Below are 12714 nucleotides of genomic sequence, written 5' to 3' on the forward strand. Positions count from 1 at the left end.
CCACTGGCTCTCTCTCTCTCTTTCTCGCTCTGTCTCTTCTATTGTATTTCTTCTTCTCTCTATCCCCCAGTCTAGGTCCCTATAGGCTTGTTTAGGAAAACACCTGACCACTTCATCAGAATGAAGTGCTATAAATATCACCAATAAAGTCATCGTCGTCAGTCTGAACACCGTTGGCTGGCAACCAGATGATTGCGTAGCAGCTAGCTAATCAGGGGTAAGGTAAACAGTGTGATGTCACATGAAATTGCTTGTGAGTAGACACGGACATGTACACACAGAAGTAAGAACACATTCAGACCCACACACACTAAGAAAATAAATTACAGTCTTACGACTCAGGCACACGCACTCTCTCACTTTCTCTTTTTCGTTGTCTTTCCCTCTCTCTCAAACATCTGCCTTCTCTTTCAAAGACATCATTCCTCCACAGGGGGCCTGACTGAGTGTGTGTGCGTATGTACAGTTGAAGTCGGAGGTTTACATACACTTAGGTTGGAGTCATTGCAACTTGTTTTTCAACCACTCCACAAATATCTTGTTAACAAACTATAGTTTTGGCAAGTCGGTTAGGACATCTACTTTGCGCATGACACAAGTAATTTTTCCATCAATTGTTTCCAGACAGATTATTTCACTTATAATTCACTGTATCACAATTCCAGTGGGTCAGAAGTTTACATACACTAAATTGACTGTGCCTTTAAACAGCTTGGACAATTCCAGAAAATGATGTCATGGCTTTAGAAGCTTCTGATAGGCTAATTGACATCATTTGAGTCAATTGGAGGTATACCTGTGGATGTATTTCAAGGCCTACCTTCAAACTCAGTGCCTCTTTGCTTGACATCATGGGAATATCAAAAGAAATCAGCCAAGACCTCAGAAAATAAATTGTAGACCTCCACAAGTATGGTTAATCCTTGGGAGCAATTTCCAAACGCCTGAAGGTACCACGTTCATTTGTACAAACAATAGTACGCAAGTATAAACACCATGGGACCACGCAGCCGTCATACCGCTCAGGAAGGAGACGCGTTCTGTCTCCTAGAGATGAACGTACTTTGGTGCGAAAAGTGCAAATCAATCCCAGAACAACAGCAAAGGACCTTGTGAAGATGCTGGAGGAAACAGGTACACAAGTATCTATATCCACAGTAAAACAAGTCATATATCGACATAACCTGAAAGGCCGCTCAGCAAGGAAGAAACTACTGCTCCAAAACCACCATAAAAAAGCCAGACTATGGTTTGCAACTGCACATGGGGATGAAGATCCTACTTTTTGGAGAAATGTCCTCTGGTCTGATGAAACAAAAATAGAACTGTTTGGCCATAATGACCATCGTTATGTTTGGAGGAAAAAGGGGTCGGTTTGCAAGCCGAAGAACACCATCCCAACCGTAAAGCACGGGAGTGGCAGCATCATGCTGTGGGGGTGCTTTTCTGCAGGAGGGACTGGTGCACTTCACAAAATAGATGGCATCATGAGGAAGGAAAATTGTGTGGATATATTGAAACAACATCTCAAGACATCAGTCAGGAAGTTAAAGCGTGGTCGCAAATGGGTCTTCCAAATGGACAATGACCCCAAGCATACTTCCAAAGTTGTGGCAAAATGGCTTAAGGACAACATTTGTGGGCAGAACTGAAAAAGCGTGTGCGAGCAAGGAGGCCTACAAACCTGACTCAGTTACACCAGCTCTGTCAGGAGGAATGGGCCAAAATTCAAGTTAAACAATTTAAAGGCAATGCTACCAAATACTAATTGAGTGTATGTAAACTTCTGACCCACTGGGAATGTGATGAAAGTAATAAAAGATGAAATAAATACATCTCTCTACTATTATTATGACATTTCACATTCTTAAAATAAAGTGGTGATCCTAACTGACAGGGAATTTTTACTAGGATTAAATGTCAGGAATTTTGAAAAACGTAGTTTAAATGCATTTGGCTAAGGTGTATGTAATCTTCTGACTTCAGCTGTATGTGTGTGTATGTGTGTGAGCTCTTCACGTTACACATCCTGTCTTCCTTACAGATGGCCGCACATACTCTGGCTTCTTTCATCTCCCTCTCCACCAATTGACACAGCTGGAACCCTACTGGGAGAGCACAGAGACGTTTACATCTCCTAGAGCAGTGGTTCCCAACCATTTACTAGAACCCCTTTGAGTACTTGGCCTATTTACAGGGGGTACATACATGGGGAACTTGAGAAGACTCATGAATTCCATAGGCGTACTGGTCAAATGCACATGAAGGGGGTACTTCAGGGGTCCTCCGGGCTGAGCAAAATTCAGTTGGTGGTACAGTACCCCAAAAAAGGTTGGGACCACCATCCTAGAGAGGGGGATCATGTCAGGAAGACCTCTGGTCCTGCTGCAGTGTGAGTAGATACACACACGCCATGTACGTAGTCAAACGCATACTGCATGTCCACAATCCTGCTCTTAATGTATACGTGAGCAAAGACAGCAAGATAACAATGGAACAGAACAGCTGAAGGACACACACACGCATACTACACACACACTCAGCAATCAGCACAACCCTGTCATTTCCATGGCTGAGAGACAGCAAGGAAAAGCTGAGCTCAAGTTTTAGAGCCTGTGCAGTGACATCACTATGTGGGTCAAAGGTTAAAATCCAGCATGGTCTCCAGGGGCCAAGACTGATACTATGACCTTTAATCATTCTAGATCATTCCAGGAATACTACCTTTGCTATACTGTATTTACTCATGACTGACCATCTTCGACTGCCTTGGTAATGACAGGTTGAAATGGCAAGACGGTTTGATTATTGATTGCAGCAAGAAAGTGATAGTCTTGTAAAATAATACCCAACAGGATCGATATACTCAAACTGTCAAGGGATGACGTGTCATGAGTGAGGTATGTCTGGACCATTAAGTAAAAGAAGGTCAACTCGCAATGATTTTTGTGAGTATTTCACTTTAAGTGTGTGTGAGAGGAATCGTGTGTGTGTGTCCTTCAATCCAGTGATGTACTTTTTGACCTACATGATCCTTTTTGATCTCTGATTTTTTAAATTCTCCCTCTCCCTCTCCCTCCCTCCCTCTCTGTGGTTTATGCTTGGCCAATCACTCTCAGGTCCTGCACTCTGTCAGCAAACACCCATACTCCCCAACACAAACAGTGGCCTGATTCAGAACACACACACACACACACACACACACACACACACATCCTCATTATATTCATCATCATAATCCTACCTACGCAAACCCCACCGGGTGCCATATTACCTGACATGCAGCAGAGAAACAAGGGAGGCTGCAAAAAGGTCAAAAGAGAACTAACCTTTATTTTACAGTTCGCTACTGTATTACCTAGGTGGTACTTAGAATGTACGTGGGTATATGTTGTAATAATCATTCAATGACCTACTGTGATAACTACCTTCGGGTTTTCTTGACGATTCATTGAAACAGGCACCACTATATACCATGTGATATCCGGTGGTCATCAATTGTGATGAATTCTTCGAAGTAGGCACGTTAAGTTACCGCTTTTAACCGCATAATGTTTTAGTAAGTACCAGCTGAAATAGGACTGAAAATTAAAACCTTACCCAAGAAGGAAAATAAAAAGAGAAGGTGACTACAAAAAATGAGGAAAGAAAGGCTCCGTCTCACCTCGTAAGCGTTCTTGATATTGAGGGGCTGACCCGTGGCTGCCACGTGACCCACAATTCCCTTGTTCCACTCCAGGCGGATGCAGCTATTAGACACCTCCTCCAGTGTGGAGCCCTCAGCCACGTCAAACAGCCTGCTCACCAGGAACTTCCTGTTGGAGCTGTCCTCGCCCACCTGGGGTCACACAACAAAGAACAGAAGTGATGTCGTACCTATCAAGATTCTACAGGAAGTGTATCTGCTCCACAGTTTACACTACGCCATGATTTGATATACTTTATTGTTAGGTTGCATGGAAATGTCATCATTGCTACCTGATATGGTTGTAGAATTAGATAGATAAGGATTAGACAGGAATTAAAAGATATGAGCAAATAAAATTCATAGAATAAAAAGGAAAGCTACATCTGAGGGTGGTTTTAGCCTTCCAGACTTGGAATTGAATGAACACGCTACCCAAGGCTTTTTTTTATTTTTTATTTATTTTACTAGGCAAGTCAGTTAAGAACAAATTCTTATTTACAATGACGGCCTACACCGGCCAAACCCGGACGACGCTGGGCCAATTGTGCGCCGCCCTATGGCACTCCCAATCACGGCCGGTTGTGATACACCCTGGAATCGAACCAGGGGGTCTGTAGTGACGCCTCAAGCACTGAGATGCAGTGCCTTAGACCGCTGCGCCACTCGGGAGCCCAAACTTTTACTTTTCCTTGCAACATATAGTTAAACGCACTAAAAACGAACAATGGGTACATATTGAAGATGCACATGCTCATCCACAGAATCTATTTTCAAAGGATACAGCTAAGAACATTACCAACTTCATAGTTAAGAACACTTTAACAATATGGAAGAAAATGAAACATATTCTACAAGTACCAATATCACTCCCTAAAAACACAACCCTATGGAACAATCCTTGGATAGCTTTTCAGAATTCAAAGATAAGTTGGTCCACATTGAAAACTAAAGGCATGGAAACCGTAAATGACTTGGTAACAGGAAATACACTACATGACCGAAAGTATGTGGACACCTGCTCGTTGAACATCTCAATCCAAAATCATAGGCATTAATATGAAGTTGGTCCCCCCTTTGCTGCTATAACAGCCTCCACTATTCTGGGAAGGCTTTCCACTAGATGTTGGAACATTGCTGCGGGGACTTGCTTCCATTCAGCCACAAGAGCATTAGTGTGGTCAGGCACTGATGTTGGGCGATTAGGCCTGGCTCGCAGTCGGCATTCCAATTAATCCCAAAGGTGTTCAATGGGGTTGAGTTCAGGGCTCTGTGCAGGCTAGTCAAGTTCTTCCACACCGATATTTACAAACCATTTCTGTATGGACCTCACTTAGTGCACGGGGGCATTGTCATGCTGAAACAGGAAAGGGCCTTCCCCAAACTGTTGCCACAAAGTTGGAAGCACAGAATCGTCTAGAATGTCATTGTATGATGTAGTGTTAAGATTTCCCTTCACTGGAACTAAGGGGCCTAGCCCGAACCATGAAAAAGCCCCAGAGCATTATTCCTCCACCTAACTTTACAGTTGGCACTATACATTCGGGCAGGTAGCGTTCTCCTGGCATCCACCAAACCCAGATTCGTCCGGCGGACTGCCAGATGGTGAAGCGTGATTCATCACTCCAGAGAACGCATTTCCACTGCTCCAGAGTCCAATGGCGGCAAGCTTTACACCACTCCAGCTGACACTTGGCATTGCGCATGGTGATCTTAGGCTTGTGTGCGGCTGCTCGGCCATGGAAACCCATTTCATGAAGCTCCCAATGAACAGTTCTTGTGCTGACGTTGCTTCCAGAGGCAGTTTGGAACTCGGTAGTGAGTGTTGCAACCTAGGACAGACGATTGTTACGCACTTCAGGGCTTCAGCACTCGGCGGTCTTGTTCTGTGAGCTTGTGTGGCCTACCACTTCGCGGCTGAGCCATTGTTGCTCCTAGACATTTCCTCTTCACAATAACAGCACTTACAATTGACCGGGGCAGCTCTAGCAGGGCAGAAATTTGACGAACTGACTTGTTGGAAAGGTGGCATCTTATGACGGTGCCACGTTGAAAGTCACTGAGCTCTTCAGTAAGGCCGTTCTACTGCCAATGTTTGTCTATGGAGATTGCATGGCGGTGTGTTCAATTTTATACACCTGTCAGCAATGGGTGTGGCTGAAATAGCCAAATCCACTCATTTGAAGGAGTGTCCACATACTTTTGTATATATAGTGTAAATGTACTTCCATAACAGAATTAAAAAGCTATTTTGGACTGACCCGTGCCCTATCCTACTGTCTCTCATAGGCTAACCTGTGCTCTATCCTACTGTCTCTCATAGGCTAACCTGTGCCCTATCCTACTGTCTCTCATAGGCTAACCTATGCCCTATCCTACTGTCTCTCATAGGCTAACCTGTGCTCTATCCTACTGTCTCTCATAGGCTAACCTGTGACCTATCCTACTGTCTCTCATAGGCTAACCTGTGCCCTATCCTACTGTCTCTCATAGGCTAACCTGTGACCTATCCTACTGTCTCTCATAGGCTAACCTGTGCCCTATCCTACTGTCTCTCATAGGCTAACCTGTGCTTTTTCCTACTTTCTCTCATAGGCTAACCCGTGCCCTATCCTACTTTCTCTCATAGGCTAACCCGTGCCCTATCCTACTGTCTCTCATAGGCTAACCTGTGCCCTATCCTACTGTCTCTCATAGGCTAACCCGTGCCCTATCCTACTTTCTCTCATAGGCTAACCTGTGCCCTATCCTACTGTCTCTCATAGGCTAACCTGTGCTCTATCCTACTTTTTCTCATAGGCTAACCCGTGCCCTATCCTACTTTCTCTCATAGGCTAACCCATGCCCTATCCTACTTTCCCATCGTGCCACTACCTACCAGGAAGAGGGAGTAGCGGTCGGCAGCGATCAGCTCGTTGATGTGCAGGAAGATCTTGTGGCACAGAGCCGTCACGTCCAGGTGACTCGACACATCCCTCACCAGCTCCAACAGCCTGGCACAGCGGTCCAACCCCCGGGCACTGCCCACCTCGTCCATCATACCCGTGGGGATGCCAAACCCGACCCCTCCCTGCTGGGTTCTAAAGGGCATGGGCGTCCGGATGTCGCCTCGGTCGGGTTCGGCGTCGCAGAGGAAGGTTAGTGAGCCTTCCGCGTCCTTGACCACGATGGGCCTCAGCGGCCTGTCAAACTCAGATGCAGAGATCTTGCGGGTGGGGGTGCTGGGAGCGGGGCTGGGGGCCGGGGCTGGGGAGAGAGAGCACGCGTCGTTCAGGCCCAGGGAAGGGGGCAAGGAGAAGGCTAGGCAGGGACTGTCTGAGGGCTGGGTGGGTCTCTGTGGTGTAAGGGTTTCTTTGGAGGATGACGAGGAGGAGGATGATGAGGAGGAGGGCTGGATGGAGTGGACTCGCTCAGCAAACCAGGCATTCACCATCTCCCTGTACCAACACACAGGACATTATACGACATTATAAAACAATAATCAACATCATACAACAGGACAATATGACATTATAGGATATTAGAGGAAAATATAAACTATCTGAGAAATTTGTGTATTTGATAAGCATTACACGTGGAGGTAGTGCGAGGAAGTTCTACCAGCTTTCTCCATCTCCTAATAGACAATAGACAGGACATACAGGACATGCATTACAACACATCATGAGATATGCATTACAAGACTTACAATATATTAATCAACAATGTTAGACATTGTATAAAGGCATTTAAGGAACATTTTAACAACTTTCTACCGCAGTCCCAGGGGCACACGCGTATGCACGCACCACGCACGCACACACACACACACACACGTTCCCCCTCACACAGTGACTCACAGATTAATTCTGGTCAGCAGTACACATTTGTAGAACATGACTTATATGCACAGTGCCAGCATTCAAAAACACTGTTACCCACAAGGTCCTAGGTTCAAATCCCAACCGTTTTATTTTGTCAAAGACTTACTTTGCCTGAACAGCCCTACTGAAACCTTCAGAAACCCCAGCGGCTGTAAAATGCATTTGCCATGAAATGTGCTTGTAGATTAGGCTGACTGCCAGACACATAAAACTGAGCCATAACCACACTATAAAATGGCAAGCCGATGGAAGCGGAATGTTATCTCGCCAAGCATAAGAGACAGCAATGTGTGTGTACGTCTGTGTGTCTGTGTGTGTGTGTGTTTGTGTGTGTGACCCCCTAGTGAGAATCCCCCATAGAGCAGCCCTAATGTGTCCTTAGGACAGGCACACACTCTTAGAGAACTGAGTTTCAGACCTAAACATCCGATCTGATGATATGTGCAAACGCATATATTTTGACTTGCCAATCAAATAATGTTTTCTTACATAATGTGGTTAAGAAGTAGGAAGCAGAAAAATACTGTGGATACACACAAAAAATACATATATCCTGTTACTTCTCTAAGAGAAATATGTCTGACCTTTTCATGGGCCTATGGAAAATGGGATGGTATCAAATGAGATAAGATTATTTGACTGAAATGTAAATTATGCAAACCTGGACAGGCACACACTTATTCTGGCTAGATTTAAATGCAAATAAGTAGCCCTAAGGAAGTCAGAACCTACTTCCCAATTATAAGCTGTCCTAAGTGACACCTGAACTAAGATGGCTCTGTCCTGGATGGCTGTCGTTTAGCGAGCTCCGACCAAACTTTGCTATTTTGTGATTTTTTTGCCGTTTATCTTTACTTTATTTTCACGAAAATGTATCCACTATCATTTCTTATAACCGACAATAACGTCCGATCGGCAGTTACTTACCCAAATTCCGGCTTCAACTTCGACTCATCTGCCCTGGGCTCTTTATGTAATTCTGACCCAATTTACAGGGTATCCAAGACGAAAAAACGGCATTACAGAGGCAGGAGAGGGGGAGTCCTGGCGAGGTTAAGGCGAAGGGAAAACAGGCCACCTCTTCCCTCCATTCTATTGGCCAATCACTTGATAATAAGATGGATGACCTCTGATCGTGGATTTGCTACATATGGGACTCTCATAACTGCAATATTCTCTGCTTTTCTGAAACATGGCTTTCGGACAAGATACCCCTCATGGCTATCCAACTCGATGGATTCTCCTGTCACCGAGCGGACAGGACAGTAGAGTCAGGGAAATAGAGAGAGGGAGGGATTTGCCTCTTCATCAACAACAAATGGTGTGCTGACTCAAGTGCAGTGGAAGTCTCAACCCATTGTGGTGAGGGTAGGCAACATCACCTCCGCCACGCTGATCCTCAACACAGCGGCCCCACAGGGGTGTGTGCTTAGTCCCCTCCTGTACTCCCTGTTCACCCACGACTGCGTGGCCACGCACGACTCCAACACCATCATCAAGACAGGCCGGTGGTAGGCCTGATCACCGGCGACGATGAGACAGCCTACAGGCAGGAGGTCAGTGACCTGGCAGTGTGGTGCCGGGACAACAACCTCTCCCTCAACGTCAGTAAGACCAAGGAGCTGATCGTGGACTACAGGAAACGGAGGGGGAGAGCACGCCCCCATCCACATCGACAGGGCTGCAGTGGAGCGGGTCGAGAGCTTCAACTTCCTCTGTGTCCAAATCACTAAGGACTTCAAATGGTCCACTCATACGCGCATGGTCGTGAAGAACGCGCGACACCGCCTTTTCCCCGAGGTTGAAGAAGTTTGGCATGAGCCCTCAAATCCTCAGAAAGTTCTACAGCTGCACCATTGAGAGCATCTTGACTGGCTGCATCACCGCTTGGTATGGCAACAGCACCGCCCTCGATCGCATGGCGCTACAGAGGGTAGTACGGACAGCCCAGTACATCACCGGGGCCGAGCTCCCTACCATCCAGGACCTCTATATCAGGCGGTGTGAAAGGAAGGCCCGGAAAATCGTTAAAGACTCCAGCCACCCAAGCCATAAACTGTTCTCTCTGCATCCGCATGGCAAGTGGTACAGGTGCATCAAGTCTGACACCAACAGGCTCCTGAACAGCTTGTATCCCCAAGCCAGACTTCTAAATAGCTAGCAGAATGGCTACACGGACTATCTTAGATTTCCCTTTTTATTTTTGCACTGTCTCTATGCACACTCACAGGACTCTACACACTCACGCACACTGACACTCCAACACACACATAACATGCACAAACATTTATACTGACTCTACACACAAGCACACACACTCGGCGGCAGGTGGCTTAGTGGGTAAGAGCGTTGTGCCAGTAACCGAAAGGTCGCTGGTTCTAATCCCCGAGCCGACTAGGTTGAAAAAATCTGTCGATGTGCCCTTAAGCAAGGCACTTAACCCTAATTGCTCATGTAAGTCGCTCTGGATAAGAGCGTCTGCTAAATGACTAAAAAAAAAAAAAAAAAAAAACATACAATCATCATTTATGCTGCTGCTACTCTGTTTATCATATATCCTGGTGCCTAGTCACCTTACCTCTAAACATATCTACCTCTATCACTCCAGTATCCCTGCACATTGTAAATATGGTATTGGAACAGGCCTGTATATAGCTTCTTACTTTCTTGTGTTCTTCTTATTTCATTTTTTTTTTCTTGTGTTTTTGTTCTACCTTATGCTATTTTTTTGTGCTACATTGATAGTGATTACTGCATTGTTGGGTTTGGAGCATGCAAGAAAGGCATTTCACTGTACTTGTGCAAGTGACATTAAAACTCGAAACTTGAAACTAAACTAGGACTGATAGTTGTGATGCCAAGGTACCAGCCTCACTATATGGCCAGAATATGCCCTTAATGATAGTAAGGCTGCTGGCTTGCTACAACTGGCATCTCACCCAGGAACGTATAGTGTGCTCCTGTGAGATAAAATATTGTAAATAATGACTGTTTACTGACTGTATGTCTAAACATGAACTAATTGTCCTTTTAGGTTCTGATTGCAATCTATGCAAATGTATCCAGCCTATATTGTCTTATCTAAACAGTAACACTACTGCATACTTAGCACTCCAATATTTCAAAACATACCATAACACCTTTATGTTATAATAAAACCGAAATAACTAATCATTTCAATAGTATCTATTCCAGAAGTTGTGTGGTAACACAACAAAACGCATTTAACTTTTAATTCACTGCGCTTTTTGGAACAGAATTGAAAGGAATCACCCGAATAAAGATTAATGATTACACTTATGCTCTCAATTCTCTCGCTAGTTTGGTTAAATGGTTACTGATTGTAGTGCAGATGGTCTGGCCCATTAATAAATGCCAATGAACAGTAGTTGCATGTCGTTTTACGTTCAAACAACGCAGGTAAAATAGATTGCGAGTGCCTTTCTATAAACGGAACACATTAATTATCGGCCAGATTGCTTAAAATAGAATAGACAGCGAGGATGTACCGGAAAATGAGCTATCCCGGTTTCGCAAATTCAATGAATCAGTTACGACTTAAATCTCACCCCGCGCTTACCTTGTAGCCTTCCTGACAAAGTAGGAGTGAGTGAACTCCAAGTGGTCGTCAAGCCACGCTTCCATCCTTTCGTATTCGGGGGGATAGCAGCCCTCCATGCTCAGAGCCAAAATTCCTCCAATTAATCAGATTACCATCAGCACTCCGAAGAAGGAAGCAAATAATTTCAGTCACTGGTAAGCAGTGTGTGTGGTAGTAGTCTAGTTGTCAAGCGAGCGCTCGAGCGCTTCCTACATTGTGAGCGCCTGTGAGTAGACTTCTGCAAGGGTCTCATTGCCTTTGCGCAGCAACATCGCCTCAGCAACATGCCCCCCCCCCCTCCCCCCTCCAATAACGGATTCTCAATTCCAGAATGGAAAAGCAACGTTTTTTTGTGGTTTGTTTGTATGCTTATTTGACAGAAAAGTACATATTGGCTTACATCAAGGGGCATAAATTACAATAATATTTGATGGCAGATATTTTCACATCAGTGAACTAAGTTAATTAATGGAAGCTGGTAAAATATGCCCTTGATAAGTCAGCTGAACATATTTTAGGCCTAATTGTCAATCAAATAGATTGACATTTTAAAGATGTGATTATTCTCATGAATACATGGAACTATTTAACATACAACATGAGCTATGGCTCCTTCCTTACACTCAAATGACCTTACTTGCCTCAGATGTTTGAGTGGGTGTTGGTGAGGGCTGATACAAGGGCACAACAAGCAATAGCACCTACAAGGAAGCCATTTACAAAGAGGGACTGCTGAGTGTGGATCGACCCACTGGTTCTCCTCAACAACAAAAAATATGTATTTAAAGTTGCTAGCCCATATTGATAAAGATATCCCAGATTGGGAATGCTGATCTAAGATCAGGCCCCTTCCCATCCATATAATACAATGCATTATTACCTATAAAGCTAAACTGATCCTTGATCAGCACTCCTACTCTGATGCTTTATAAATACGAACCACTGAGTGTCAATCAATCAATCACTGAACATACTCCATTGAACTCCCCAGCCCTTTTCGTCCGCCCCCACTGAATTGACAAATAGTAATGGCCTCCACTATATAGTATCCATTGTCACAGACACTTTAGATCCTGTGTGTCTCTGGTGTCCAGCCAGTTGGACCATGCTGATACTGTGGTGTAACCTTACCCAGCAGATGGTGTCTCTTTTACCCCTGGGAGCACAGGACCCACTCCCCAGGCATATGGGAGCTCCCTGGCCTCCTACTAGAGAATCTGGACAGCCCAGCACATTAGGCCTCCAGTCTATCTGATAGGGGGATCTGATAGTGGGACCCTTCCCCATAACTAACACATACATGCCCAGGACACACACTCACACACACACACACATACAGGAGCTATGGCTCAATTAACATTAGCATATTTGCACACACACACACACAGGGCCACCCCAGGCTCTCTTCCAGTTGTTCCAACAGTGTGTGTTTCAAAACCAAGCTGGTCTAGACTTGTCAGGTCTCTCTCTAAATCTCACTGTCTGTCATTCTGCTGCAATGTGGTTTCAGAGTATTTCATATGATATGTTATGTTTCGTATGGTATGTATTAATTTGTGGGTGTA

The 12714-nt window shown here is 44.9% G+C and overlaps 1 protein-coding gene across 2 annotated transcripts in view; it reads right to left on the bottom strand.

The window, feature by feature from the left end:
• pde5ab (phosphodiesterase 5A, cGMP-specific, b) overlaps positions 1-11346 on the bottom strand; it is a 55866-nt gene extending 44520 nt beyond the window's left edge. For both annotated transcript variants that reach the window (XM_084156194.1, XM_084156193.1), the window contains exons 1-3: positions 11129-11346; positions 6564-7122; positions 3665-3838 (exon numbers count right to left, since the gene is read on the bottom strand). In XM_084156194.1, the coding sequence (XP_084012320.1) occupies positions 3665-3838; positions 6564-7122; positions 11129-11226 (831 nt within the window). In that variant the 5' untranslated portion in view covers positions 11227-11346. The remainder of the gene's footprint in view (positions 1-3664; positions 3839-6563; positions 7123-11128) is intronic.
• Positions 11347-12714: the final 1368 nt, after the last annotated feature.

This window comes from Coregonus lavaretus (genome assembly GCF_964263955.1).
Source record: "Coregonus lavaretus genome assembly, chromosome: 39".
NCBI lineage: Eukaryota > Metazoa > Chordata > Actinopteri > Salmoniformes > Salmonidae > Coregonus > Coregonus lavaretus.